Source organism: Lutra lutra, chromosome 8 (assembly GCF_902655055.1).
Source record: "Lutra lutra chromosome 8, mLutLut1.2, whole genome shotgun sequence".
Classification (NCBI taxonomy): Eukaryota; Metazoa; Chordata; class Mammalia; order Carnivora; family Mustelidae; genus Lutra; species Lutra lutra.
Window position 1 is genome coordinate 134,373,870 of NC_062285.1, and position 26,876 is coordinate 134,400,745.

At 55.8% G+C, this 26,876-nt stretch overlaps 2 protein-coding genes and 1 long non-coding RNA gene across 4 annotated transcripts; 2 read left to right on the forward strand and 1 right to left on the reverse strand.

Annotated features, from left to right (window-relative positions):
* Positions 1–2,220: 2,220 nt before the first annotated feature.
* Positions 2,221–6,845, reverse strand: LOC125107233 (uncharacterized). Its single transcript, XR_007129493.1, has 2 exons — positions 6,782–6,845; positions 2,221–2,811 (listed from the first exon to the last, which is right to left on the reverse strand). It is a non-coding gene; the product is annotated as an uncharacterized LOC125107233 (long non-coding RNA).
* On the forward strand, positions 6,750–25,589 carry LGALS1 (galectin 1). 2 transcript variants are annotated; one of them, XM_047742121.1, is made up of 5 exons: positions 6,750–6,905; positions 8,179–8,258; positions 9,452–9,623; positions 9,879–10,062; positions 25,572–25,589. In XM_047742121.1, exons 1-4 carry the CDS (start codon positions 6,897–6,899, stop codon positions 10,023–10,025), a joined length of 408 nt encoding a protein of 135 aa, XP_047598077.1. In that variant the 5' UTR covers positions 6,750–6,896; the 3' UTR covers positions 10,026–10,062; positions 25,572–25,589. The 2 variants fall into 2 exon arrangements, with proteins under 2 accessions (XP_047598077.1, XP_047598076.1); XM_047742120.1 differs by lacking the exon at positions 25,572–25,589 and having other exon boundaries at positions 9,879–10,083.
* NOL12 (nucleolar protein 12) lies at positions 16,514–23,040 on the forward strand. The gene is made up of 6 exons (XM_047742119.1): positions 16,514–16,667; positions 18,145–18,250; positions 18,575–18,623; positions 19,153–19,295; positions 20,975–21,072; positions 21,491–23,040. The coding sequence occupies exons 1-6, from the start codon at positions 16,585–16,587 to the stop codon at positions 21,654–21,656; spliced, it is 645 nt and encodes a 214-aa protein (XP_047598075.1). The 5' UTR covers positions 16,514–16,584; the 3' UTR covers positions 21,657–23,040.
* Positions 25,590–26,876: the final 1,287 nt, after the last annotated feature.

Below are 26,876 nucleotides of genomic sequence, written 5' to 3' on the forward strand. Positions count from 1 at the left end.
ACAGAGAGAGATCACAAGTAGACAGAGAGGCAGGCAGAGAGAGAGAGAGAGAGAGAGAGGGAAGCAGGCTCCCCGCTGAGCAGAGAGCCCGATGTGGGCCTCGATCCCAGGACCCTGAGATCATGACCTGAGCCGAAGGCAGCGGCTCAACCCACTGAGCCACCCAGGCGCCCTCTTGATTTCATTTTAGCTACTACGGATAACCGCGACTAGGGGATGATCTATGTGGCTCCTTTTCACATTTCCTTACATGTCCCGTACACCGAGTGGGGAGCCGGAGCCACCTCTAAATTCCATTGGTCACTTTTACCATGAGTAACAGTTCAGCACCGATGCCACGCAGCTCCGCGGCCACCCAGGAATCAGAGGTTTCCCTTCCCTGCCCTGCCTTTCTCTTCCCAAACCACATGTTTCCATGAGCCTGGGCGGTTCTAGCAAATCCCACTCTTCTGACACCAACTGAAACGGAAAGCTTTCCTCTACCCACAGAACCCTTCTGCCACCAAAGGTGTGGGTTTTCTGTATCAAGCAAGTCTGTAGTTTTAGGCAGACCCTAGCTACGCGTCCTAGAATTCAATTCAACTCTGGCACTAAGTCACGTTCATGCAGGCTCCCCAGCTTAAGGGTTCAATCCCACAAGACTCCCTGCCCGTCCCCCCTTCAGATACCACCCCTAAGTCCCCAGGCATCACTAGTGCCTCTGACCAACTAGCTATAAATTGGAGATTCCCAAAGCCCCCTTCTCAGATTCAGTCATTTGCTGTTACAGCTCAGGAAACTCAGGGGAAACATTTGTGTTTACTGGTAATAAACCAGTAACAAACGACATGGAAGGATACAGATGAAGAGCTGAATGCAGAGACGCATCTGGCAAGTTCCAGAAGGTGCCAAGTGCAGGAATGTCTGTCCCCATGGAGTTAGGGTGTGTCACCCTCCCGGCATGGACATGGTTCACCAGCCCAGAAGCTCCAAACCCTATAGCTTAGGGAGTTTTTTTTTATGGAGACTTCGTCACATAGACATGATCAACCATAGCTCAAACTTCAGCCCCTGCTCAGCATCAGAGCCACTGAATTAACAGCTGTGGAGGGGCACCTGGGTGGCTCAGGGGGTTAAAGCCTCTGCCTTCGGCTCAGGTCATGATCCCAGGGTCCTGGGATTGAGCCCCACATCAGGTTCCCCCGCATTGGGCTCTCTTCTCGGCAGGGAGTCTGCTTCTTCCTCTCTCTCTCTGTCTGCTTCTCTGCCTACTTGTGGATCTCTGTCTGTCAAATAAACAGTCGTGGAAACCTCCTCCTTCCAGATTTGTTCATTTTAAAGCAATTTCCTTTGCATTCCCTGTGCCCAAAACCCTCCTGATATGCAGGCCTCAGGCACCTTATAGAAAACAGTAAAATGCACCCACTTCCCGGAAAGTTAAATATATGTGGGATTTTTTGGCTATACAGTTTCAAAGTATTTTTCGATGTTTATTTTTTATTTTATTTATTTATTTTTTAAAGTAGGCTCCACACTGAGCGAGGAGCCCAACACAGGGCTTGAACTCACGATCCTGAAATCGAGACCTGAGCTGAGCTCGAGAGCCGCTCGCTTAACCAACTGAGCCACCAGGTGCCCCTATATGTTTGTTTTAAACATTATTGACTTGGGGGATCTAAGGTAGGCGTGCCCAACCTCTAGGAAGACTTGGACACACTTTGGAAATAAGAAAATTCAACCCTGGAGAACCGGTCTCAAATGTTTCCACTTTTAGGATGAACAGGGTTTAAGTCTGAGCACCATAAATGCTGACTGGCTTCAGTTTTGCAGTTTTGGCCTTTTGAAGCCAATATATATTTTTTTTCTTCAGGTCTCAAATATTTTATAAGCTCTCAAAAAGCTCTCAGCTTCCTGAGTCTATAATTATGTCAAAAGAAAAAAATTAAACGACTCCTGTCAGAGCCCTAGTGGGCTGATGAATGGCAGGATCCCACCCAGACCCCGTATGAGAGAAGGAGTGGCTCCCCGAAGATGAGTGAGGGTCTGTAATCAGAAGAGGGACAGACAGCAGGTGGGAAGGCAAAAGAATGCCACTGTGTTTGGGGAGATGGCTGTCTGGGCACGTAGAACAGCACAGCAAAGGCCGGGAGGTAAAAATGGACACTCAAGATAAGTGGGGGTTGGAAGAGCCCCTGAGGTTGGGGGCCATCTCTGCCCCCCCCTGCCCCAGTTCTTTCTACACTTCATGGAGCAAGTGGGAAAAAAAAAATTTTTTTTTTTTTTTGAGGTCCAGATATCCCAGGACCACAGTGTTCTTCTTTCCTTGGCTCAGGAGATGGAAAGCAGGTCAGCCCTGGCTCCCTGTGTGACCTTGGCCAAGTGGCCAGCCTCTTAGGGTGGTTTCTGCATCATTAAATGAGATGCAGGTTCTGCATCATTAAATGAGGGAGCGGGTCAGGTGCAGAATCTCTGGGGTCCCTTCCCGATCTGACTTGTAGGACTCTGGAGCTGGCTCTGATCACCCCCACCATCCCTGGCTGGGCCAGCCAGGTTGGCTGAGGGGTGTGGATGGTGTTTCCGTGGGCCTGGCAGCCCTCCCAGCCACTGCCCGCTGGAGGAGGAGGCACAGCCTTCCCGTGGGCAGGGCAGGCAGGAGTGGGCAGGCTGGGAAGGGCCATGCTGGCCTGTATCCCCTGTCCATGGGTATGGAGCTTGAGTCTCACCACAGCGGCCAAAGTCCAGCCTGTAGGATGGAGGAATTCCAGAGAGTTCTTTGCCTCCACTGCAGGGCAACGAGGGAGGAGGAGAGTCCCAGGACGTGGGGCCCTTGGCCTTGGGAGAGCAGAAGAGAGGACAAATGCTGAGCCCCCCGCCCCACATCACCTCTGTAATCCAACCATTAGTGAATGGTAATATTCCCACTTTCCGGGCCTGGAAACAGGTTCAAAGAGTTCAAGGACCTTGGCCACCGTCACAGCCAGGCAGCCCCCAAATTAGGACTTGCCTTCCCTTCTGATTCATTTCAGGTTCATTTCAGGGCCCAGAGCAGCTTCTCTGTGTGGTCCATTCCAGTTGACAGGCACGAGGCCTAGGGTGGTGGTGGCGGGGGGAGGCGTAGATGGAAAGAGGTAATGTTTGAAAGCAAGGAGATAAGGTGCCCATTTATCCGCACGGGGCCTGGCAGATTAAGTGGGTGCCACCTCTAAGAGGCCCTGAGGACTGGGTGGGGGTGGGGTGCACAGGGGGCCCCCTGTCATCCAGGAAAACCATGGTCCCTGTTACAGGAGACACGGGAAGCTGGGGAGACTTGCTGCCCCAGAGTAGGCAGGAGGGGACTGTCAGGGATGAGGTAGCAAGGGGTGAGAGGGAGACCTCCCAGCAGTGTGGACCCCAGGAAGGTAACCTCAGCCTAGGAGAAGAGATAAGAGGGAAGCCAAAACCTTCTGAGACTGTGGGGAAAAAAAAATCACTATTTAGTTCAACAGCCATGAATTCCACCCTGGACTAGCTTTGTGCAGGGAACAGGGGTTCACCTCCCCCAGTTTCCAGAGAGGGAGGCTACCTTGGGAACGGCATGGCAGGGCCAGGACCCGAATCCAACTCTTGGGACTCCCCAAGGGGCCTTTCCGGAGGCCTATTCATGCCACGGCACCCCTCTACCGGCCCGGAGCCAGCGGAAACTGCCCATCGTCCAGCAGCACGCACTTCCTGACACTGGGCCCATCCTCCAGGTTGGGGGAAGCATGGGAGCAGCTCCTGAGGCCCTGAGAGCTCACAACTGGACCTGGACCAGAGCAGCCTACCAGCCCCACACTACCTCCGCTCCCCGCTCCTCGGTCAGAACTCCCCAGATGCCCCAATTCCCTGATTCAGGCAGAGAGTGCCTGTGGCACTTGGAGGGGAAACACAGAGGAAAAGCAGCCAAGCAACTCGGCTCCATGCACCCCTCCCTGTGCTGAGGTTGAGGGGAGGCCCCAGAGGAAAAAATGAAAGAGCTGGGCTTGGTTTCTGAGGCTTGGTCTTGGAGGAGGGACGAGAGCCTGCCTCAAGGCCCAGGGCAATTCCCACCACTCCTCCTGTGCCAGGGTGGGGATTAGTCATCTGTAGGGGGGTGGGGGGCAGGGGAGAGGACAGTGGAGGACCTGGCTTCCAGATGCGAGTCCCTCCTGGTCCACATCTTCCTTCCTCTTCAGTGCTGGCAGTTTCAGAAGGGAGACGGCAATGTGCAGAAGGAGGTCCCGGTGTCAAGTCTCCTAATAAGCGCCCCACCTTGCCCAGTGCTCCCCACACCCCTCTCTCCTAGTCCCTGGCTATGAGGTGAGCACCCCTCTAACCCACCCACCCTCAATTCTGTTGCTCCAGTGATCTTCCCCGAAGCCCATGTTTGCTCTCGGTACTTACCTTCCCTACAACCTTCCATGGCTGCCGCTTCCTGACGGCTCACGGGAGAAGAATGAGGCATGAACAAGTCAGGTACAAGAGAGAGGAGAGCTGGGTAGCTCAGTGGGATAAAGCCTCTGCCTTCGGCTCAGGTCATGGTCCTGGGGTCCTGGGATCGAGCCCCGCATCGGGCTCTCTGCTCGGCGGGGAGCCTGCTTCCCCCTCCTCTCTCTGCCTGCCTCTCTGCCTACTTGTGATCTCTCTGTCTGTCAAATAAATAAATAAATCTGAAAAAAGAAAAAGAGAGAGGGAGCAGGGGGCGACAGGAGAAAAGACTGTCGCCTGGAACAACCCCTCAGTCCCGTATTTATTAGACATAGACAGCTCCCACAAAGGAGCCGAAGAAGGCTGTACATTAATCATCTGCCTCGTAGATAAACAAGAAGGAAGGCAAAATACATCTGGCCAGGCAGTATAAAGTTTACATTTGAGCAGCACATTCAGAGGGAGCATCTGATTAGCCACAGGGGCTCTAACGGAAAAATGAAGCAGGCGGTGTTCCGCCCTGAGCAGGTCGGGCATCCCCAGCCGCTCAGCCTCAAGGATGGATATTGTCCTCTCCCCCAAAGGCCTGTTGCCTGTCCATGGTTTTCTTAAGGCCATATCTAAACATGCTCGTAACTAGTATAATTTCCCATGGGTCATATTTTAAGTAATACATTATTCTGAGGGACAGTGACACATGGCTCCCCAGCACCCTCCGTTAAAATAATGGCCCAGTACCTGGAATGAGGCCCTTCCTGATCCAGATGCTGTCGGCCTCCCATCTCATGCCCCGACTTCCCCAGCATACCCAAAACTCCAGCCGTGCCCAGATGCTCCCTGTTCCCCGGACGTGCGCTTTCTCAAGTCTGAGCCTTTGCTCATGCTGGAATGCCAGCCCTCCTTCTTCACCCATCCTTCAAGACCCACCTCTGGGGCACCTGGGTGGCTCAGTTGGTTGAGTGTCTGACTTCAGCTCTGGTCATGATCCCAGGGTCCTGGGACAGAGCCCCATGTGGGGTTCCCTGCTCAGCAGGGAGTCTGCTTCTGCCTCTCCCTCTGCGCAGCCCCCACTCAGCCCCCCTCACCCTGTAAATAAATAAAACCTTAGAAAACAAACAAACAAACAAACAAACAAAAACACAAAGGCCCCCAGTCTGGACAGTCTCCCTTGCACCACGGGGCTTGCTCATGACTTGCCTTAGAACCAGCATCATGCTACGCAGTCAACCAGGTCATGCCCCACCAGTGGGCCACCTAAGAGTGGGGACCAGGTGGGTTCCTCTTTGAATCCTTACAGGCTAGCTCAGGGCAGTTACCTTCTAGAGGCCGAGTAAAATATCTGCTAAATGAACAGAGAAGGGAGGGGCACCTGGGTAGCTCAGTAGGTTAAGGCCTCTGCTTTCAGCTCAGGTCATGATCCCAGGGTCCTGGGATCGAGCCCCGCATCCGGCTCTCTGCTCGGAGGGGAGCCTGCTTCCCCCTCTCTCTCTGCCTGCCTCTCTGCCTACTTGTGATCTCTCTCTCTCTGTCAAATAAATAAATAAATAAATCTTAAAAAAAAAAAAAAAAGAACAAAGAAGGGAAAGACCGGGCCTAACCTTGGAGAGAGAGATGTGAAGAAGAGTGGAAGAGAAGGGGACAAGAGCCAGAACCCCAACCCCTCCTGGCCTGGCCCACCCCGAGGCCCCCTCTCAGGCCTGACTCAGGCCTGACGCTGTCAGGCAGGAGCCCTTGGAGGCTCCGCAGCAGGCCCCTCAGGAGGGCTGAGGCATGAAGCCTGAGGCCTGGCACCCGGCCCAGGCTTTCTTTAGCGCTAAATGAGGAGCGCCAGCAGCAGCCACAATCCCAGCTTCCGGGGAGGCCCGGGTGGGGCCAGGGCCTTCTGGTTCAAGGTCCCGGGCCCTCTGCAGAGGCCTGCAGTGCAGGCCACGCCCTGGTCCCTGCAGGGAGCAGCCAGATGAACCCCAGTTCTAATCCTCTGAGGGACCCTGGATCCCCTCAGCCATCTTCTCTGGGTAGCCCCTGAGCTCGGCCTGCTGGCCCTAGGCCCCCTTCCCGCCAACTCTTGTGCCTAACTCATCCTCAAACTATTTTCCACTGGCTCCCCCCCCCCCCCCCCCCCCCCCCCCCGCAATCCCTGCCACAGCACAATTTTTTTGGTGGGGGTGGGGAGGGATGAAGGGGAATGGAAGGTGGAGCCTGGACCCTGGGGGAGTGGTTAAGGAAGACGCGTGGGGAGCGGGGGGGGGGGGGTTGCCACTCTGATTGGTCACCTCTGCTCTAGAAAGTCTTCAAAATTCCATTGACCCCGCCTCCAGTGGGCCCCCATCCCTGTCCTGCCTTACAATTGGCTGGGCTTCTAGGGGGCGGGACTTACCGGAGCCCGGTCCCGTTAAAAGGGTGGGAGCGGCCCTGGATCCCACCCCTCCAGTTGAGTCTTGACACAGCTGGTGCGGCAGGCATTCCGCGGGAACATCCTCTGGTCCCCAGTCATGGCTTGTGTGAGTATGGGGATCCCGTCCCAATGCCCAGGGATGGTGTGGGGGCAGACAGCTGGGGGAAAGTGGGGGCAGATGAAGATCTGGGTTTTAGTCCCTGGGGTGTGGCTTTGACCAAGTACCTTCTTTTTGCTGTGCCTCAGTGGCCGCGTCTGTAAAATGGGGGTGGGCGCCATGGCCCCTAAAGGCCCTTTCTGGCTTAAGAATTATCTGAGTTCCTCCAGGGTCTGACAGCACAGTTATTTCCGCCAAGGTTTGACAATCTGCAGCACTCCATACCGGGAGAGAGAAGGGTGTGGCAAACTGGTGGGGTGTTGACTTTGATGACACCCAGCCTGCTGTCCCTTCCCCCCTCCTTCACCCCAGAGAGCCTCCTGTCCCTTCCCCCCCTGCAGCTGTCCCCAGTCACTGGGCCAGGGCAGAGTCATCCTCTGCTCTAGAGAGCTCTGAAAAGTCGCCAAGATTTGAGACCGGCTGCCTGAGAGGGCGCCTGCTTGGGTTAGTGGGTGGAGGGTGGTTCTGTGCAGGGTAGTCAGGTGGGGGCTGGGTAGTTCCCATCCCCCTCCACACACACATTCCCCAGGCCTGCAGATGGGGTGCTAAGGGGAAGAGAAGGATGCTAGAATCTTCTGCAGGCCCCGAGGAAAGGGGTTCAAGTTTCTGGCAGAAGGAACCACTCACACCAGTTATGCCTGTGCGGTCAATCTTGCTATTGCTGAGCTGGCCAGGCTACTGAGTCTGGCCCTTGACCACTCACTCTTCCTTTTGCACAGGAGCCTGGCTGCGCCCCTTAGGGGTCTCCTCTCCAGCCCTTGTGCCTCTCTGTACCGAGGGGCTTGAAGGGGATGGTGGGAGATCTCCCAGCCCCGGGTTGCCTCCTCTCCAGCAGAGGGGCCGACCCAGGTGCCTTTCTTTGCCACCGAGTCGCAGTGTCACTCACTCTGAGTCCGATTCTCTCCATCCATCTATTAAATGAAGGGATGGAACATATCATCTCACCTCCCAAGCCGCTCTGAATCTAAAATCCCCAAGCTGAATGGCAAAAACGTCTGTATCTTGCCTTCCACAACCTCGGAAGTGGTAACAGACAGGAAATGGACCCGGTTGGGAGCAGGGACTTATCCGGGACCACACGGAGAAAGAGAGTCTAGAACTTGCTCCAGATTCCCCAGGCTTCCCGCGGGCGGGGCCTGAGGATCCAGGGCGGGCTCACCCCCGCCCCTCCCCCTCCCGCACTGTGTCCTCTAACCCCGCTGGGTGGGTCTCCTCGTTGCAGGGTCTGATCGCCAGCAACCTGAATCTCAAACCTGGGCAGTGCCTCAGAGTTCAGGGCGAGGTGGCCCCCGAAGCCAAGAGGTGAGAGGGTGAACGTTGGGGTGGCAGGCTGCAGGGGCCCGGGCTGCGGAGCCGGGCGCAGCCGGGCCAAGCGGGCCCCGCTCTTGGAGGGGCGTGGAGTCCCCCGTCAGACTGCCCAGTCCAGGCCACCAGCTGACTCTAGTTCTGGCCCTGCCGCCTCCTGGCTGTGTGACAGAGGCCCCGCCCCTCCCTCCCGCGGCGAGGGGGTTAACGGGAGCCGCGTCCTCTGGGTGAGTCACTTCCTCCGCGCGGGGTCTGGATGCCCCCGCTACAGTCGCCCCCATTCCTCCCGGCTGTAGCCTCCTAAGCTAAACCAGCTGCGGCCTCGGCCTCTACCTTGCCTGCCCCGCCCCCACTGGGGGGCGGGAGCCGAGGGAGCCGAGGTGGGCGGGAGCCTGGGAGAGGGGAATGGGGGCGCCGCTCCCCTGCTGGTCCTCGGAGGTCCTCTCCTTTTGGCCCCACCCTCTTCACTCACTCAAACTTTCACTCCTTCGGCCCTTCTTCCAAGCTGCCTAGTCTCTCCGCAGCCATGTGACCTTGGACCAGTCAACCCACCGCACTGCACTGCGCTCCATCAGCTGTCAGTTCCCCGCTTGGGGAGGTGGTTGTGTGGAGAAAGTGAGATGCTGGGTCCCTCAGTGACCATGACGCTGACCAGCTGATCTTAGAAAGAGCCTCACACGTCGTGTGCTTTATGCTTTTCATGCCTCCCAAACCCTCCGAGGGACATACCGCTCTTCTCTCCACTTAGCAAATGCGTTTTGGATGATGATGATGGGTTTGCTAGCCCCGCCGCTGTTGAGCACCTACCGCGTGCCGTCCTGCTGGGCACCAGGAGCACAGAGATACACAAGGCAGACAGGACATGTGCCCTCCCAGAGGTCACCGTGCGGAGGAAGTCTGTCGGTTCGTGACCAGAGGGATACAAAGTCACGTCTGTGAGAGTCTGGGCTTGGCCATCAGCACAGCCAGATCCTTAGGGATCCCTCCTGGGCAGCCCCCATGGGGCAGATGAGGAGACTGAGGCCCAGAGAAGGGCAGGGACTTGCTCAAGGTCACACAGCCAGGAGGTGGCAGGGTCAGAACTAGAACCTCCTCACTCAGTGAGTCCCCCAGCTGGTGGCCTGGACTGGGCAGTCTGAGGGGGGACTGCAGTCGGCTGCGAAGGTCTCAGTGCCCCCTGCTCCCCGCAGCTTCGCCCTGAACCTGGGCAAAGATGGCGACAACCTGTGCCTGCACTTCAACCCCCGCTTCGAAGCGCATGGGGACGTCAACACCATTGTGTGTAACAGCAGAAGCGAAGGGTCCTGGGGCGAGGAGCTTCGAGAGTCTAACTTCCCCTTCCTGCCTGGGAGCCCCATGGAGGTGGGCTGGGGCCTGGGGCTGGGGGCGAGGGGTGGCTGGCAGAGCGGACCTTAGCAGCTACAGACCTAGGTCCCACCCTGCCCTCCCTCCCATCCCCTGTCCCCTCTCTCCCCTCCCCTGCTGTGATCAGGCCGGTGAGCACGAGCCCCTCTCCCAGGGAGCCTGTGTCCTGGGACCTGCAGGCCAGCTGTGACCGCAGAGCCCAGACTCCGGATTCAGGGCCCCTGCCACTCCCTGCCCCTCTCTGTCCTCCAGGTGTGCGTCTCCTTTGACGATGCCGACCTGACCATCAAGCTGCCGGATGGATACTCCTTCAAGTTCCCCAACCGCCTCAACCTGGAGGCCATCGAGTACCTGGCGGCTGATGGGGACATGAAGATTAAGTGTCTGGCCTTTGACTAAGGGCAGCCGGGACGTGGCCCCTAATAAAGGCAGCTGCCTCTCCTCCCTCTGGACCAGCCTCCTGTGTGTGTGTTGGGGGGGAGGGGTGGAGGTGGAAGGGGAGGTTGCCACCGACTCCCCCAGGCTCCTCCTCCCTTCCCTTCCATTTGCTTCCTCAGCGCACACTGCCTAAGTGCCAGGGCCACACAGGGAACTCAGTGCGTGGGAGGGAGCTGGGGACTGATGAAAGAAACCCAGTCACAGCCCTCCCGATGGCTCCCAACCCAGGGAGCCCCAGCACACACTAGGTACTCAGAAGAGGAGAAATCAACGAAACCAGGGGGAAAGAGGCAAGGAGGGACTGATGGGTGCCGTGGTAGCTGGCGGCAGAGAGGGAGGTGGAGGGAAGAATCATGGGCTCCTCAATGGCTTTCAGGAGCTAGAAAGAGATGGGTTCAGAGCTGTGTGGCCTGGTGCGTGCTAACTGACCTCTCTGAGCCATTGGTTTATGTACCTATACAAGGCAGGGGTGAGAGCACGTAGCCTATCAGAAGGCTGTCGGAGAAGATTACATGAGACCTGAGAAGCAATTCAAGTTCAATGCCCGGCACAGGGCAAATGCCCGATGGACGTTGGCTTCCTGTTCCTGCTGCATTAGCACAGGAGATGTTATCGATGTGGTTTCGGAATATAAGCGAGGTTGGGTGGGGTGGGGCACGGAGTTGGCCGCCAAGAAAGAATTCTAGAGACGTATTTGGTGTGCTTTTTGGTGTGAAAAGCATGGTCCCGTGAGCAGAAAGAGATGCCCTGGGGTTGTGAGGAGTGGCCCATGATATCCTTTCAAGTTGGGAGGGGGTTAAAGTCTTAGTCATAAGACCCTTCAGATGTATATCAGTGGGCCATATGCTTGGGGATGATTGTCAACATGTATCTTGGGGGGGTTAGAGATAAAAGGAAGTTTCCAAAGGAATTTTTATATGTTAAAGTAGACTTACAGGATGCTGGGGGTGGGATGTGTGTCAGAGGTCAGGCTAGGTTTGCCTTTTGCCCTTAGCAAAGTTTTAACATTGAGGCAGTTGAGTCCCTGGAGGAATGTCACTCCGCCTATTTCAAGGACTTGTCAATGGCCTATAGTTAGTAAGGAATTTGTTTTTAAAGATTTTATTTATTTATTTGACAGATCACAAGTAAGCAGAGACAGGCAGAGGGGCGGGGGCGGGGGGGGGGGGAAGCAGGCTCCCCGCGGAGCAGAGAGCCCGATGATGCGATGATGCGGGGCTCAATCCTAGGACACTGGGACCATGACCTGAGCCAAAGGCAGAGGCTTTAACGCACTGAGCCACCCAGGCGCCCCAGTAGTAAGGAAATTTAATAATTTTTCTTCTGCCTTTGTTCCCCACATCAAAGAGGACCTACAAGATAATGCTAAAGAGGCCTTGCCACAGTCAAGTTAAGGTTGTTTACCCCTCTACAAAGGTATTAACATTAAGATAGTTGGGAGCTTTCTGGAGGAATGTCACAAGAGTCCCACCCAGGAGTGGGAGTTGGGGGGGAAGGTTTGGAGTGTCAGCTTGTGTGTCTTCAGCCAGGCTTCTTCTCCCTCATCATGATCAGCCCAGTTTGAAGGGAAGGAAAACCGCTCTGCAGGATGGCATGACTCCCTGGTCTGCACCAGCCCCGCTGAGAGCTGTGAGGCGGCCCACACAGCCCAGCCTTGTGGTTCCAGGCCACGTGCCACCACGCTGGAGCCCAAGGGCAACCAGGTCTGAAAGCTGCTGGTTCTGTGACCCTGGGCAGAACCCTCATCCCGACACTGGGGAGAAGGGCTCAGGCAATGATGCTGGCTCATTCCCCCGTTCCCCCCCTCCCCCGCCCACCCAGAAGTTTGTTCATTTGCTTATAATCGCTGCACCCAACCTGGGGCTTGAACTCATGACCCCAAGATCCAGAGTCACATACTCTGCGGACTAAGCCAGCTGGGCACCCCTGTTGGCCAGGTTCTGTATAGGAGGAACTGGGGTGTGGGGTGTGGGGGGGGACATGCCAACCCCCTTCCCCCGCAAGGAACTGGGTAGAGGCAGGCAGTCTCCCTGCTCCCAGAGGTCCCTTTCGTGAAGAGCAGAGGAGTTCGGGGAAACTCAGTCGGCCTGGGAGGAGGTCTCCAGGAGCCCCTCCTCTCTTGGTTTCCAAAGAGGACATGCCTTCCAAGACCCACCAGGCTCTATTCCCCCAGAGGGCATTATTATTTTATTTTATTAAATATTTTTATTTATTTATTTGACAGAGAGAGAGAGACAAGAGAGGGAACATAAGCAGTGGCAGAGGGAAAGGGAGAAGCAGGCTCCCTGAAGAGCAGGGAGCCAGATGCAGGGCTCGATTCCCGGACCCTGGGATCATGACCTGAGCCAAAGGCAGATGCTCAACAACTGATCCACCCAGGCGCCCCAGAGGGCAATGTTTAACCCAGCCCATCGTACTCATTTGTCATAAGTGATGGGACCTGAGCTGAGGGCCAGGCAACCCTGCAGACTGACCATTCCCTGGCTCCTTTCGCTTCCTGCTCCCTGTTCCAGGGCCCCTACCTCCCTGGGAAGTAGCCCCTAGACCTGAGCCAATGTTCAGGATGACTTAGTAAGAAAACCTCCCACGGGCTCCCCCACAGGGCACTGTTACCTGAGGTGTGGAGGGTGGGAGCCTGGCCAATTTCGGTCTCCAGGTGGGCCAGCACTAGGTGGGACCTAGTGTGGGACCTGTGGGACCTAGGGTGGCGCTCCTCTACCCACCCCCCCAGTCTTAGTTTCCTCATCTGTAAAATGGGGGTCGTTATTTGCACCTGGGCCCTTTTGGGTGGATAATCCCCATCTCAGTAGGAAGCATATCTCTAGAGGAGAGCCCAGGAGGATGGAGTGTACATGCTGGGAGCTGCCAGGAGCGGGCAATCTCCAGGCTCTCCCACGGCCGCCCAGAGAGAAACGGCTTTGGAAGTCTGGCTGTGACGGAGCGCCCTCTGCTGGACGTCGGAGAAAGTGTCTCTTGGACCGCCTTTCGCTGGTCCTCTTGGTTCAGCGCCACAGATCCTGGATAGACCCGCTGAACTCCCACAATACTCCAGGACTGGGAGGGACTACAACCCGGCAGAGGAAGGTCCTGGGGCAGATAGGAAAGGAAACCACCGCGTCTGGGCTCGGAGTCAAACACTCTTGTGTTCAAACCCCAGCTCCATCCCTGTGTGCCCCTGGATCAGTTACGAGAGCTCTCTGAACCTCAGTTGCCTCAAAATCACGTTGCATGAATACTCTTATCTACCCCATGGGGCTGTTGTAAGGATTAGCTGAGATAAGGTGGAGAAATGCCTAGTTCCTAGCACACAGTAGTGAAGTAGGAAAGACGTTAGAATTTGAAGCCAACGGACGAGAAAGAATTCTTGAGACGTCTTTAGTGCAAAAAAGGTGTTTTGTTTTGTTTTTTTAAGATTTTACTTATTTATTTGACAGAGATCACAAGTAGGCAGAGAGGCAGGCAGAGAGAGAGGAGGAAGCAGGCTCCCCGCTGAGCAGAGAGCCCAGGATCATGACCTGAGGCGAAGGCAAAGGTTTAACCCACTGAGCCACCCAGGCGCCCCAAAAATGGTGGTTTTATTAAAGCACAGCGACACGACCTGTGGGCAGAAAGAGCTGCACTGGGATCATAAAAAGTGGCCCACTATATACTTTCTAGTTGGAAGGGGATAAGGGAAAGTTTAAGTCTCTAAGCAACTTGGAAGCAAGGTTTCCAGGACCTTGAGGGAGCTAGCTATTATTAGGAAAAGGTCATTTTACTGTCCAGTAAAACCTTAGTCATGAGACCCTTCAGATGTATACCAGTGGGCCATATGCTTGGGGATGATTGCCAACACATATCTTGGGGGTTTAGAGACAAAAGAAATTCCTAAAAGGAATTTTTATATGTTAAAGTAGACTTATAGGTGGGGGGAGTTGGGCTAAGATTTTGCCCTTAGCAAAGTATTAACATTAAGTCCCTAGGGAACTGTCACTCTGCCTGTTCCAAGGACTTGTCAATGGGCTGTACCTAGTCAGCAACTTTAGTAATTTTTTTCTTGTGCCTTTATTTCCCACATCAAGTAGATGCTCAATAAACAAAAAAGTGATTCAAGGTGAAACCAATCCAAAGAATTATTATTAAGATTTATTAATTTATTTGAGAGAGATGCCCGTGTGCCCAAGTGGGGGGAGGGGCAGAGAGCCAGGGACAGAAGCAGACTCCTGCCTGAGCAGGGACCTGACTCAGGGCTCAACTGGGGCTCCCTCTCATGACCCTGAGATCATGACCTGAGCCCAAACCAAGAGTCAGACACTTGACAGACTGAGCCACCCAGGCGCCCCCAAAGAGTGGTGGGTGTTTCAGACCATGAGCTGCAGTGTCTTTCTGGAGTCTGGAGTCTGGGTGCGGTCCCAGTCCCTTGGCTCCTCTCCTGGGGCAAGGGGATCTGAAATCCCCTGGGAAGTGTAAAGCAATGGTCCCTGCCTGAGGTGGAGGGCTTCACGCTGCACTGGGTGGGGGCTTTTGCATAGGAGGACTCCCAGAGCGCTCTGCAACCCCACCCGCAGGGGGCAGGCAGGCATTGAGGGCTAGGTGGGCTACGAGGGCCAACCAACTGCCCAGAGCTCCCTGATCTCCCTAGCCTGGAAGCTCAGCCAGGGCAGCAGCCAGAGAACGGCTCTGTACACCACTTACCTACTGGGCGACTTCCCCGCCTGAGCCTCCCTTTCCTCACCTGTATAACGGGCTTGGAAACAGCACCAGGAGGGCAGTTGGCTGGCTCAGGGTAGCATGACACTCTTGATCTCTAGATGGTAAGTTCAAGCCCCACATTGGGTGTAGAGATAGCTAAAAAAAATAAAATCTGTAAAACAAAAGAAAGAGGGCCGCCTGGGTGGCTCAGTCGGTTAAGCCTCTGCCTTCAGCTCCAGGTCATGATCTCAGGGTCCTAGGATGGAGCCCTACATGGGACTCCCTGCTCAGCGGGGATCCTGCTTCTCCCTCTCTCTCTGCCCCTCCCCCAGCTCCTGCCTGCACACTCCCTCTTTCTTTCTTGCTCACACTTTCTCAAATAAATAAATACCTTTAAAAAAAATAAAAAGAGAGAAAGGAAGGAAGGAAGGGAAGGAGGGAAGGCACAAGCACCGACCTCACAGGGCCCTTAGGAGGATTCACTGGAATAATCCACAGGAGGCCCTGAGAACATTCCTCAGCACAGGAGGAGACAGACTAGTCCTGTAACCCCTGACAAGTTGCCTCCACTCTCTGAGAGAACAGGTAGGTCCCTTCTTTGGGTGCCTGGCACACAGTAGGTGCTCAATACATGTATGCTTACTTATCTTCGGGCCCCAGTCACTTGTCCAAGGAGAAGTCCAAGGGGGGGCGGGCTTAAAGAGTCTGATATTCCTCAGATATCCCTACTCTCAGCCCGTTCTGGGGTCACTTCCTCTGGTGGCGCTCTGGCAGCCTCCTGGGCTCCCCGCGGGAGAGGTACCATGCCCTGCGCTGTAATGATCACCAGCCCTGCCAGACTGGCCAGTCCTTCAAAGCTAGGGCAGCCGTCCCTCCGCAGCGCCGCTGCAGGGATGAAAATTGAGAGTGGGGCGTTCAGGCGTATGATCCCAGTTACTAAGATTCCCCTTCAGGTGGTGTTTTACTGAATGCCTTCACACGCCCGCGCTCATCTTCCATAAAAGGTTGTGTTATTATGACACCCCCATGCCACACCTGGGGAAACAGAGGCACAGAGAGGGGAGGTGGCTTGTGCAGCAAACACAAGTGTGGCACGTGTTACTTACACGCAATGTTACACAACTCACGTGTCCTCCTCATCGTGGTTCTCACAATGTGGTCCGTGGGTCCAGGAGTACCAACATCCCCTGAGAACTTGTTAGCGTTGCAGATTACGGGGTTCACTGTAGACCCGCAGAATCAGAAACTCTAGGGTGGGGCCGAGGGGTCTGGGTTTCAGCAAGCCCTCCAGGGGATCCTGATAAACGCCAAAGTTTGAAAACCATTGTCTTGCACAACCCTACCGAAGTCACTGTAATTATCCCTATTTTACAAATAGGGTAATTGTGGCCAAGCGAAGGCAATTGGTGCAGAACCACAGCTGTAACTGGAAGTACCAGGATTCTAATCCAGGGAGTGTGGCGCCAGAAATGGCTTCTTGGAGACCACTAACGATTTGACATCAGAATCAGAAGTAGGATCAGCAATATTTGGCCATTTGCTAATAATTCCGTATGGAGCGGCTACTGCGTGCCCAGGCACCGTGCTAAACTCTGGGACGTCTCTTTCACCGTTGCTGGCCTAGGAGAGGTACTGGGGTTAGGAATCACCGAGGAGGGAGGGGTAGGTATCTGATTGTTACACTCAGAAGGCAGGTACCGGGAGGCGGGCTCCGCGGCCCCTTTAAAAGGCGGGGCCTGAGCAACGGAACTGAGGAGCGTAAGTGCGAAACGTGCCCGAGAGGCTAAGAAGGATACACCCGGAAGTCTCTGAGGCGTGCTGGAACCGCGCCGCCGGAGGCCTCGCCGCTATGGGCCGCAACAAGAAGAAGAGGCGAGATGGCGACGACCGGCGGCCGAGGCTCGTTCTCAGCTTTGATGAAGAGAAGCGGCGGTGAGTGTCAAGGCTGGAGCGGATTTCCTTGGGGCCGCTGGCCGGGGCGGGCGGCTGATGCTCACGCAGAGGTCCCTTCCGGCCCCGCCCTCCCGGCGTGGCCCGGTTCCTCTCCGACATCCCCCTCCCCTGCGGAATGGAAGCGGCCACGGTCGGCCCCCGCGCCCAGGGGATGGAATTACCCGCCCCGCCCTCCCTTCGCTCTGTCGGTGCTTGGGCTGGCCTGGCTCCTGCTGTGTGCACAGCGGGAGGGCGGGTTTGGGGACCCGGAGCTGAGGCGTCGACGTCCCCAGCCCGGCGGCCCCCCACTCAGCTGTTGTTGATGAGTGAGGAGGGAGTGAGATGAGCGTCGCTTAAGTTGATTTACGCCCTCATCACACGTGTCCTGAGTTCCTTCGATGTGTGGGTCCAGATCTCAGGACCCCCGAGCTGCACCCCTAAGCCTCAGCGTCCGGTCCATCAGATGTTTCCCGCTCACAGCGCCACTTTGCCATGTGGTAGTCAGCGAAAAGCCTAGTGTTGGGGCCCCAGAACCTTTGGAAATGGTGCAGCCAGCACTAGAGAGATGAGAAGGAGCCCAGATCAGATGGGGAGGGGAATGCGGGGTGCGGGGGCACCCACGGGCCCTACAGATGGGTCGGGGAGCAGGTGTCCTGGGGAAATGGGGTGCCAGTCCAGTGGAAAGTTTGTGGACTGTCGGGGTGAGGGTGTCCTTTTTTTAAAAAATTTTATTTATTTATTTGACACAGAGAGATCACAAGTAGGCAGAGAGGCAGGCATAGATAGAGGGGGAAGCAGCTCCCTGCTGAGCAGAGAGCCTGATGCGGGGCTCCATCCCAGGACCCTGAGATCATGACCTGAGCCGAAGGCAGAGGCTTTAACCCACTGAGCCACCCAGGCACCCCGTGTGAGTGAGTTAATTGACTGGGTCAAGGAATCTGGCAACATAGAACGGGCCCCACCTGTCCTGCCCTGCACCTGGCCCTGTTACCTGAGGCTGAGAGCCCTGGAGGGAGGTGGGTGGAAGAGGCAGCATCTCTCTCTTTCTCCTGACCTTACAATCTCTATGACTTTCGGCAAATAGCCTAGCTTCTCTGTGCCTAAGTGTCCCTATGCGTAAAACGGGGATGGGTACCTACCACATAGGTTGTTGTGAGGAATACGTGAGGTAAGACATACGCTTTTTAAAAAATTTATTAGAGAGAGCAGGCACACAGAAGCAGCACGGGTGGGGGTGAGGACGAGCAGAGGGAGAGAGAGAAGCCGACTCCTCGCTGAGCAGGGAGCCCGATATGGGACTCGATCCCAGGACCCTGGGACCTTGACCTGCCCAAAGGCAGACGCTTAACCGACTGAGGCATCCAGGCGCCTCTGTGTACATTTTTGTAGCGTACGGTGTTAGTGGTTTTTCTCTTCCTGGCATGAGCCTTTCTTTCCTTGTGTCTCCTCCTGACTCTTCCATGCCTCTCTCCTGCAGGGAGTACCTGACTGGCTTCCATAAGAGGAAGGTAGAGCGGAAGAAGGCAGCCACTGAGGAGATCAAGCATCGGCTCAAGGAGGAGCAGAAGAAGCTCCGGGAGGAGGTGCACAGGGCGGGGAGGGGTGCGGGAAGGCGGGTAGGGAGGGAGAGAGAGTGTGTTTGTATAAAATCTGACTCTTAAGGGATTTACATCCTTGGATGGCCTTAATAGGGGCGTCTGCAGGAATGAGGGAAGGCGTGGGGAACAGTCTGTACAGGTAGAATCATGGTGGGCCCTGGTCTGGGGAAGGTTGAGGATGGAATCTTCTGGTGTTTCACCCGGAGTCAGTCATTCATGGTCTCACTCACCCTGGAGATGAGCAGCGCTCCTGCCTGGAGTTGTCAGGAGAGGCCACACTCACTGTGTTCCCTTCCCTTTTGGTTTCAGCGGCGTCAGGAATACTTGAAGATGCTGGCAGAAAGAGAGGAGGCCCTGGGTAAGTACCGTCTTTGCCCTGACCTTGGGGGTCAGGCCAACAGGCCTAGGCTTATTTATCCTTTGGTGGGTGGAAGCGGAGAGGTGTGGGGGCTGGTCAGAAGCTAACTTCCCTAGCTCTAGGGGTCTTGGCGGTGAGGCAAGGGCCAGGGGTGGTCTTCAATGACCTCTGTAAGTGAGTGGATCAGACACAGGGAGGAACAGCCTCTTGGTGAAGTGACCCTGAACAGAAAGCCCAGTTCCGGAGGCCTGGATGGACTAGGGATCGAGGGGAGGGGGCAGCAGCAGCTGCTGGGGTCACACCGGCTTTGTCCTAGATGAGAACCAGATGGTCTGAGGTCTCCCCAGAGCATCAGGGAGGGAGTGGAATCGTTTACATTTGTCTGCGGGCCAGACTCTGGAGCCGGTGACTTCCTGGACAGTCTCCCATAGAGGAGAGGGCCCACTGCACTCTAGGGCTGGGCAAGGGATGAGAGTCTGGTTACGTGCGCTCTGAGGCTGAGACCCGGTTCTGTGCCCACCTGGTGCAGAGGAGGCAGATGAACTGGACAGGCTGGTGACGGCGAAGACAGAGTCGGTGCAGTATGACCACCCCAACCACACGGTCACCGTGACCACCATCAGCGACCTAGACCTCTCGGGGGCCCGGCTGCTGGGACTGCCCCCACCAGAGGTGGGTGTAACTTCCAGCCCAGGTGCAAGATGGGTCCCAGGTGCAGACAGGCCTGTTGGCTGTGCTGAGTGCCGCTCCCCGTTACGGGGATTCCAGTGCGAGGGGCTCTTTCCCTCCTGAGCACTCTTTCCGGCCTGGACAAAATCCCTGACCCTGGGGCTTGTCGAAGCCGGTTCTATGACTCAGCGGCTGTGGACACGTGGGCAGGTGTCTTTGCCAGTAGGTTGGGAGGGGGTGTGGCGGGGGAGTCCTGGATGCTAACACCTGTCTTGTGGGATTGCTGAGAGTATAAAAGTGGTTCATCCAAGGGAAGCACCGGTGATAGTGGTGTGTGGTGGTCACTCTAGTACGTGGGCACAGCAGCAACACGGCCCGGCCATGTGCATGAACAGTGAGTTTGCAAGCTGTGAGTAGGGAGATACTCGCAGATTGCAACCAACATTTATTTATTTATTTAAAGATTTTATTTATTTATTTGACAGAGATCACAAGTCGGCAGAGAGGCAGGCAGAGCGAGAGGAGGAAGCAGGCTCCCCGCTGAGCAGAGAGCCCGGTGCGGGGCTCAATCCCAGACCTCTGGGATCATGACCTGAGCCGAAGGCAGAGGCTTTAACTCGCTGAGCCACCCAGGCGCCCCTGCAACCAACATTTAAAAAAGAAAAAAGGATCCCCCTCTTATTTATTTATTTTTTAAGATTTTATTTATTTATTTGATAGGGAGAAACACAGCGAGATAGGGAACACAGCAGGCAGAGTGGGAGAGGGAAAAGTAGGCTTCCTGGCAAGCAGGGAGCCTGATGTGGGGCTCGATCCCAGGACCCTGGGATCATGACCTGCGCCGAAGGCAGACGCTTAACTGACTATGCCACCCAGGTGCCCCAGGATCCCCTTTTTAAAAGCACTCGGTGGGCCCTGACTCGGGAGCCACGGAGCCTTCCAGAAAGGGCAGAGGAAAGCACTGCATTCAGGTGAAGCAGCAGCGTGTTGAGTTGTTTTGCTTGAGTTGGTGTGACCCGGTGTTCCCCCTCGGTGGCGGGGACGAGCTGCTGGGGAGCATGAGCGAGGGAGAGGCTTTGGGAGAGCGAGGGACATGTTAACACTGTCAGCACCACCTAATAAGCTCTCAAAACAGCAACAACAACAAAGACAAAATTAAAAGGTCTTAAAGGTTAAAAAGAAGAAAAGAAGGAAATAGAGCAGAATGTCACTAAAAGAATCAGAAAGCCTCCCAGTGAAGCACCATCTCTCGAAACGGTTGTTTCCATCGGAGCAGCGTCCGTCTGGGTGGGGTGGGCATTTCAGTCTCTGTCCATCCCCAGTCCACGGCAAAGCACGTCTCCTGTCACGGGGGAGCCCGGAGCCAGCGCTTCTGGCGTCCCTACTGCGCTCCTGCTCCTTCTCTATCTCACACTCATTCTTCTGAGTCCTCCCGGCCTCTGCAGCGGACATGCGGACGCTCACAGCTGGAGGAATAGGGGCACAAGGCTGGGAAACTCAGCTCTTCTGGCATCATCTCTGCTGCAGGGCTGTGCGTGGCTTGTCCACCGTGGCCTTCTCTGAGCCCTGAGCCAGGCCTCCACGCAGCAGGCCATGCCCCTCCCTGGCAGAACCAGGACAGCTGGTGTCAGGCCCCACGATCTACCGCTCTGTGTGACAGTCCTTGTTCTCTGATTCTTTAGCAAGGGACTGACCACAGGCCCGAGGAAGAGGTGACCTCCACGGAAAAGCCGACCAGAGCCTTACCCCGGAAATCCAGAGATCCCCTCCTGTCCCAGCGGTGAGCCCTGGCCTGTCCTCCCCTAGGCTTCTGCTTCCTTATGACTGACAGTGGTGACGGGACCGGTGGAGCCACCTCTGGCTGGCCTGTGGCGGGTGGCATGGGGCAGCGACTCTGCTCTGCCTGTCGAGTGTCCATCCTCCCTTTTCCCCATCCCTGCTCCCCAACAGTGGCCATCCCTGGGTGCCCTTAGTGCCTGTGGTAAGGGCGCTTTTTATGAGCCGAGGAACTGGCAGGCCCTCTGGGATCAGAGCGGCTGCCTTTGGCATGGATTTGGTACTCCCAGCATTCAAGGCCTGTACTGACTTCCTCCGTGAATCAGGCAGTCCGTCCTCCCCCAACCCAACCTTCCACGCACGCCCCAGTCTCTGTAGAGTAAATGCAGCCCCAGCCTCACCAGCCTCGAACCCTCCTACAGGATCTCCGCTCTCACGGCGTCACTGCACGCACACAGCCGCAAGAAGACCAAGAGGAAACGTCCCCGACGGGCTCCGGACTCCACCAAGAAGCCCCCAAGTGCCACCCGTACGAGCAAGACTCAGCGCCGCCGGCTGACGGGCGCGGCCCGGCACGGCGCAGAGTGAGCCCGGAGAACCAGGCTGTGCCCCGCCCAGGCTGAAAGCTTGGCAGTCCCAAGAACCCAGCGACTCTGCGGCCCAGGCCTGGGAGGCCAGCACCTGTGGCCCGGAGCTGGGACTCGGGAGGGGGCAGGCAGCTGAGAGGTGGCTCCCAGCGGGAGGAGCCTTCAGAGCCGAATCCTGGGCATCTTCCCACCGGTGTCCCCACGGAGCCATCATCAGATTGTGAAACTGAGCGCGCTCGTGGTCTTGTTTGTCCCTGACCCTGACGCCACGTGCCAGGGGCCGGCTTCTGAGGTGGATGAAACGGTCCAGCAGTGTCCATGTGGGTGTGAGAAAGTGGTAGAATCCAGTCACCCCGCGGCTGCGAGAAGCCACTGCTGGGCGGGGGGCTGGGGGGCTGGGGGGCTGGTGCCAGACTCCGCCCTTCACTGTCTGCGACTCTGGGTCTGTCCCTTCCTGGCCTCGCTGTCTCCTCAGCTGGAACTGAAGTGGTGGGAGCGGGTGAGTTCCAGGAGCATTCCCCACCCAGCTTGGGACCAGTGAGAGACGGGGAAGGTGACAGGAGAAGCAACAAGTCCCACCTGGCCCCTGGGTGGGGGTGGGGGTGCCGGCAGGAGGGAGCTGAAGTCCCAAGCAGGTCCTCTTTCTGCTCAGCCCAGGGAGGGCTGCCGTTGGGGAGGCTCAGGAACAGGGGCTCCGTAGGCTGTGTCTCCGGGGGGCTGGCACTCTCCCGTGTCACCATCCAGACCCGCCATCTGGTGCCTGCGTGAAGGCCACACCTGGACATGGGAATGCGAAGCTCGGGGCTTCTGGGTGGGAGGCGCTGTGACCTGGCCCTTTGGCTCCTTCCACCGGCTCTTCCCGATAGCCTCCCTGTCCCTGGGGTGGGGTGACTTGCTCCCTGGGCTGCATCCATCCTGGGCAGAGGGTGGGGCCTGCTAGCAAGCTCGCCTGGTGCTTCTAGTGCTCAACCTGGGGCGGGGAGTGTGAGCCTTGCCCTCGCCCGCCCCCCTCCCCCCCGGAGAACACATCCTGGGCCTAAGGGATTAGTGCATGGGGGAGGGCGTGGGTTTGAATCCTCACTCTGCCACTTGGCCTCCATGTGGGCACTTTGCTGTGCTGACCTCTCTGGGCATATCCCCAAAAGTAAGAAGTCAAGACACCCCCCTCCTGGGGCTGCCCCGAGGCCAACAGGAGCCCTGAGATGAGCCACCTCCCGCAGCCCCTGGCATCCCGCAGGAGCACCTGCGGTGTGTGCTCCCGGCCTCTGCTGACCCTGCAACGGCTGACCCACGGCTCTTCTCCCATCCCCAGTGCCACAGGGTCATTTACCATTTAGATCTACACGTTGTGATGTTTACAAGTATTAAATTCTCATTCGCTCTCCTCTGTGTGCACCGTCAGTTCTCACAGCAGCCCAAGGAGACTGAGTCAGCGATTTTGTCCATCTTGGGATCCGAAGTGGCGGAATCAGAACCCTCTGGAGGACTTGCCTTTTCTCCCCGGAGCCCCTCTCTCTGTGCTCCACACCAGGATTCTTTCCTTGCCGCTCTCCCATCTGGTGGGCCTCCTGGCCTTGGGGCTTCCAGGAGCAGTGTAAAGAAGGATTCAGTTTAGCTGTATACAATAGAAAACAAATTTTAAAAACAACTGGCTTATATCAGAGGTTAACAGGGAGATAACTAGCCTGGAGCTGGGGGCATGGGGACTTAGGGGCTGGGATGGCAGGCTTTTAGCTCTTTGTTTTGTGCCATTTTCAACCCATGGCTCCCACCTCATGGTCCAAGATGGCTGCTTGAGCTCCAGCCGTCATACTTGCCTTTCAGCCAGCAGGAAGGAGGAAGGGTTGAAGAACATGTCCCTCCCTCCTTTTAAGAACATATGATGCTTGTCTTGTGCCATTGATTGGGCAGAAGGCAAAGACAAGGGGTAGGAGGAAGAGGGAGCTCCTGGCTATGGGTAAGGCTGGGTCCTGTGGTTCATTCTGGGGAACCATGTTCCCAAATAAGAATTGAGGGTTGTGTGGGGCACTTGGGGTGGCTCTGGTCATGATCCCCTGAGCCCTGGGATGGAGCCCTGGGGAATCTGCTTCCTCGCCCTCGCCCTTGCCCACTGCCTGTGCTCTCTCACTGGCACTCTATCTCTCTCTCTGTCTCTCAAATAAAAATCTTGGGTACAAGCAGCAGAGTCTCCCACAGAAGCCAGATATATAAGGAAAGGACTGTCATGACCCAGCTGTATGGAACCAAAGCCACAGAAGACACTTGCTTTTCTGTCCCTTGGTTACTGCGGTGAACTTCCCCGATGCTACTAGAAGGAGCAGGGCCTCTCAGCTCGGTAGAGGAAAGACCCTCCCGGTGGGATGTATTTTCGGGCGGCTGAGGAGTCCTCCGTAGGGGGATGAGTGGGGACCCTGCTGGCCCTGCCTGGGCCCGGAGCTATAGAGAAGAGGGTTCCATGCCAGGGAAGCTGAGGCTTTCCTCCTCTCCGAAGTCCCCCAGACCTCAGAGGCTGGGAGCCCCCAGATTTGAACTGCCAACCTCAGTGGCTCTGGCCTGGGCTTCCCAGTTCGTCCTGAGCTGGAGACCTCACTGCCTGTTCCGTTGTGAGCGGCGCCAGCATGACAAAAGTCTTCCAGGTCTCCAGTTGACACCTTGCAGATGTCGGAAACGCCCTTTAGATGTTCACAGGCTGCTCACGCCTTTCTTGCTCTGCCTGTGAGCCACCTCCTCAGAGAAGCCTCCAGCCCTGGGAATCGATCCTCCCCACCCCCTCCCCACATGGGCTCCAGTGACACTGTGTTTCCTTCTTGTAAACACTGAACACATCGTAACCCGCTTATGTCTGTCCCCACTAGCAGACCATGAGCCTTCTGAGTGAGAAGTTGGGTCTCTCTGAAGTTGCTGTGTCTGCCCCGGCACAGGGCCCATCTCCCCATAGGTCCTGAGCCAGTCCTGGCTGAGTGACATGGGACCCAATCCCCCACCCCACAGGTGCTCCCAATAACCCTTGGAATAATCTGTTCTAGAATTTTCTTGGCTGCACTGCCATGTTTGCCTGTCTGCAAGCTTCTGAATCTGTTTCTTTTTGTTTTTCCCCTTCCCTTCACCACATCCATCTCTCCTGGGTGAACTTTGCCCTCTCCCTAGCACCCTAGTTAGCATGATTGCCAAATAACAACCAAAAGAAAGCAGATGGGAAAGTAATTTATCAAGCACTTCTCATGTGCCTGTCATTATTGACTCAGAAGCATCGCAAAGTGGAAATTACCTCCATTTGACAGGTGAGAAAACTGAGTATCCACTTACATAATGTCAGAAGTTATCTGTCACAGCTAATAAGACATGGTCCTTGCATCCCACGGAGGGACAGACACGTGGACGTCCCCCTGAAGGTCAGGGGTTCAACAAAGTGTCAGAGAGCAGGCATCCTTACAGCCCAGAGGCAGAGAGGAAGGCATCCAAGAAGGCTTCCGAGAGGAGGTGATCCTTGATCTGAATCTTGAAAGATGAATTGGGTTGGCCAGGCAGCTGAGGGAGGGGATGGGCAGGTAGAAGGCCCTGGTGAGCAAAGGTGGGGAGTGGCCAAAGGTGGGGAAGCAGCTGCAGAAGCCCATGGGCCCCAGACCCTGAAAGGCCTGAAACTTGAGCTGAGACCTAGACCCTTATCCTGTGGGCAGTGGGAGCCCCTGAGGTGGGGCTGGGGAGTCACCAGGGGCAAGTCAGGGTCAATGGTTGATTTAGAGAGATCTCCCTGGTGGCAGTGTGGAGGCTCCAAGACACTGTTGTAGTTATTCCAGGAGAGGCTGGGAAGCCCTCCTTTCGTGCAGGCAGCCATTCACTCTCTTGCCAAGCATTTATTGAGCACCTCTGAAGTCCCAGTCACTGGGGTACACTGATGAGCAAGAAAGGGTGGTCCCGGGGCGCCTGGGTGGCTCAGTGGGTTAAGCCGCTGCCTTCGGCTCAGGTCATGATCTCAGAGTCCTGGGATCGAGTCCCGCGTCGGGCTCTCTGCTCAGCAGGGAGCCTGCTTCCTCCTCTCTCTCTCTCTGCCTACTTGTGATCTCTGTCTGTCAAATAAATAAATAAAATCTTTAAAAAAAAAAAAAAGAAAGAAAGAAAGGGTGGTCCCTGCCCTCCAGCGACTTATAGTTCATGAGCTGTAGCTGTAGGGACTCAGTGGAGGAGAGAGGATAATGGTAGCACTTATTGAGCACTTACTGTATACTAGCCACTCTTTTTTTTTTTTTTAAAGATTTTATTTATTTGTTGTGGGAGGGGAGGGGGGAGAGAGAGAGAGAAAGCGCGCACACACAACCAAGCAGAGAGGCTGGCAGAGGCAGAGAGAGAAGCAGGCTCCCCGCTGAGCAAGGAACCCAATGCAGGACTCAATCCCAGGACCCTGGGATCATGACCTGAGCTGAAGGCAGCAGCTTAACCGACTGAGCCACCCAAGCATCCCAGTATACCAGCCACTCTTTATAGGGTTTAACTCACTGAATTCTCACAGTAACCCCACAGGCTACGCAACTCCATTAAGTCCATTTTGCAGTTGAGATACATGGAGGTGGCCCCTTCAGGAAGCAGGTCACTCCCTAGATACAGACATTAATACTGTCTGGCGAACAAGCTGAGTCTTACCTTCGAGGGGCGCCCTCACAAGGTCCAGAATGGGAAAGACACCCCAGGAGCCATGTGGGTCCTGCACAGGATCTCTGCTCAGTGCAGTGAGACATTACTTAAGGATGGGGAAGCCAGGGAGGGCTTCCTGGAGGGGGTGGCATTTAAATTATCACTAAGGGAATGAAAAATCTGTGATTTACCATTTCAGAGACGCTGCATAGGATAGAAGGCCTGAATATTAGTTTGGTTTGACTCACAGAGTATTTAAAAACAGCTTGACTAGAGGCACCTGGGTGGCTCAGTCCATTGAGCATCTGCCTTTGGCTCAAGTTATGATCTCGGGGTCCTGGGATCGAGCCCCATGTCGGGCTGCCTGCTCAGTGGAGAATCTGCTTCTCCCTCTCCCTCTGCCCCTTCCCCTACTCATGTTCTCTCTCTCTCTATTTCTCCTCAAATATATAAATAAAATCTAAAAAAAGATGATGAAGAAGAAGAATTCTGTGGAAGGGAACGATTCTGAATGTTTACCCAATTTTTTGAGGCGAAAACCAAAACCAAAATAGGTTGACTTCGCCGTATTTTCAGATGTTGTGATTTCATG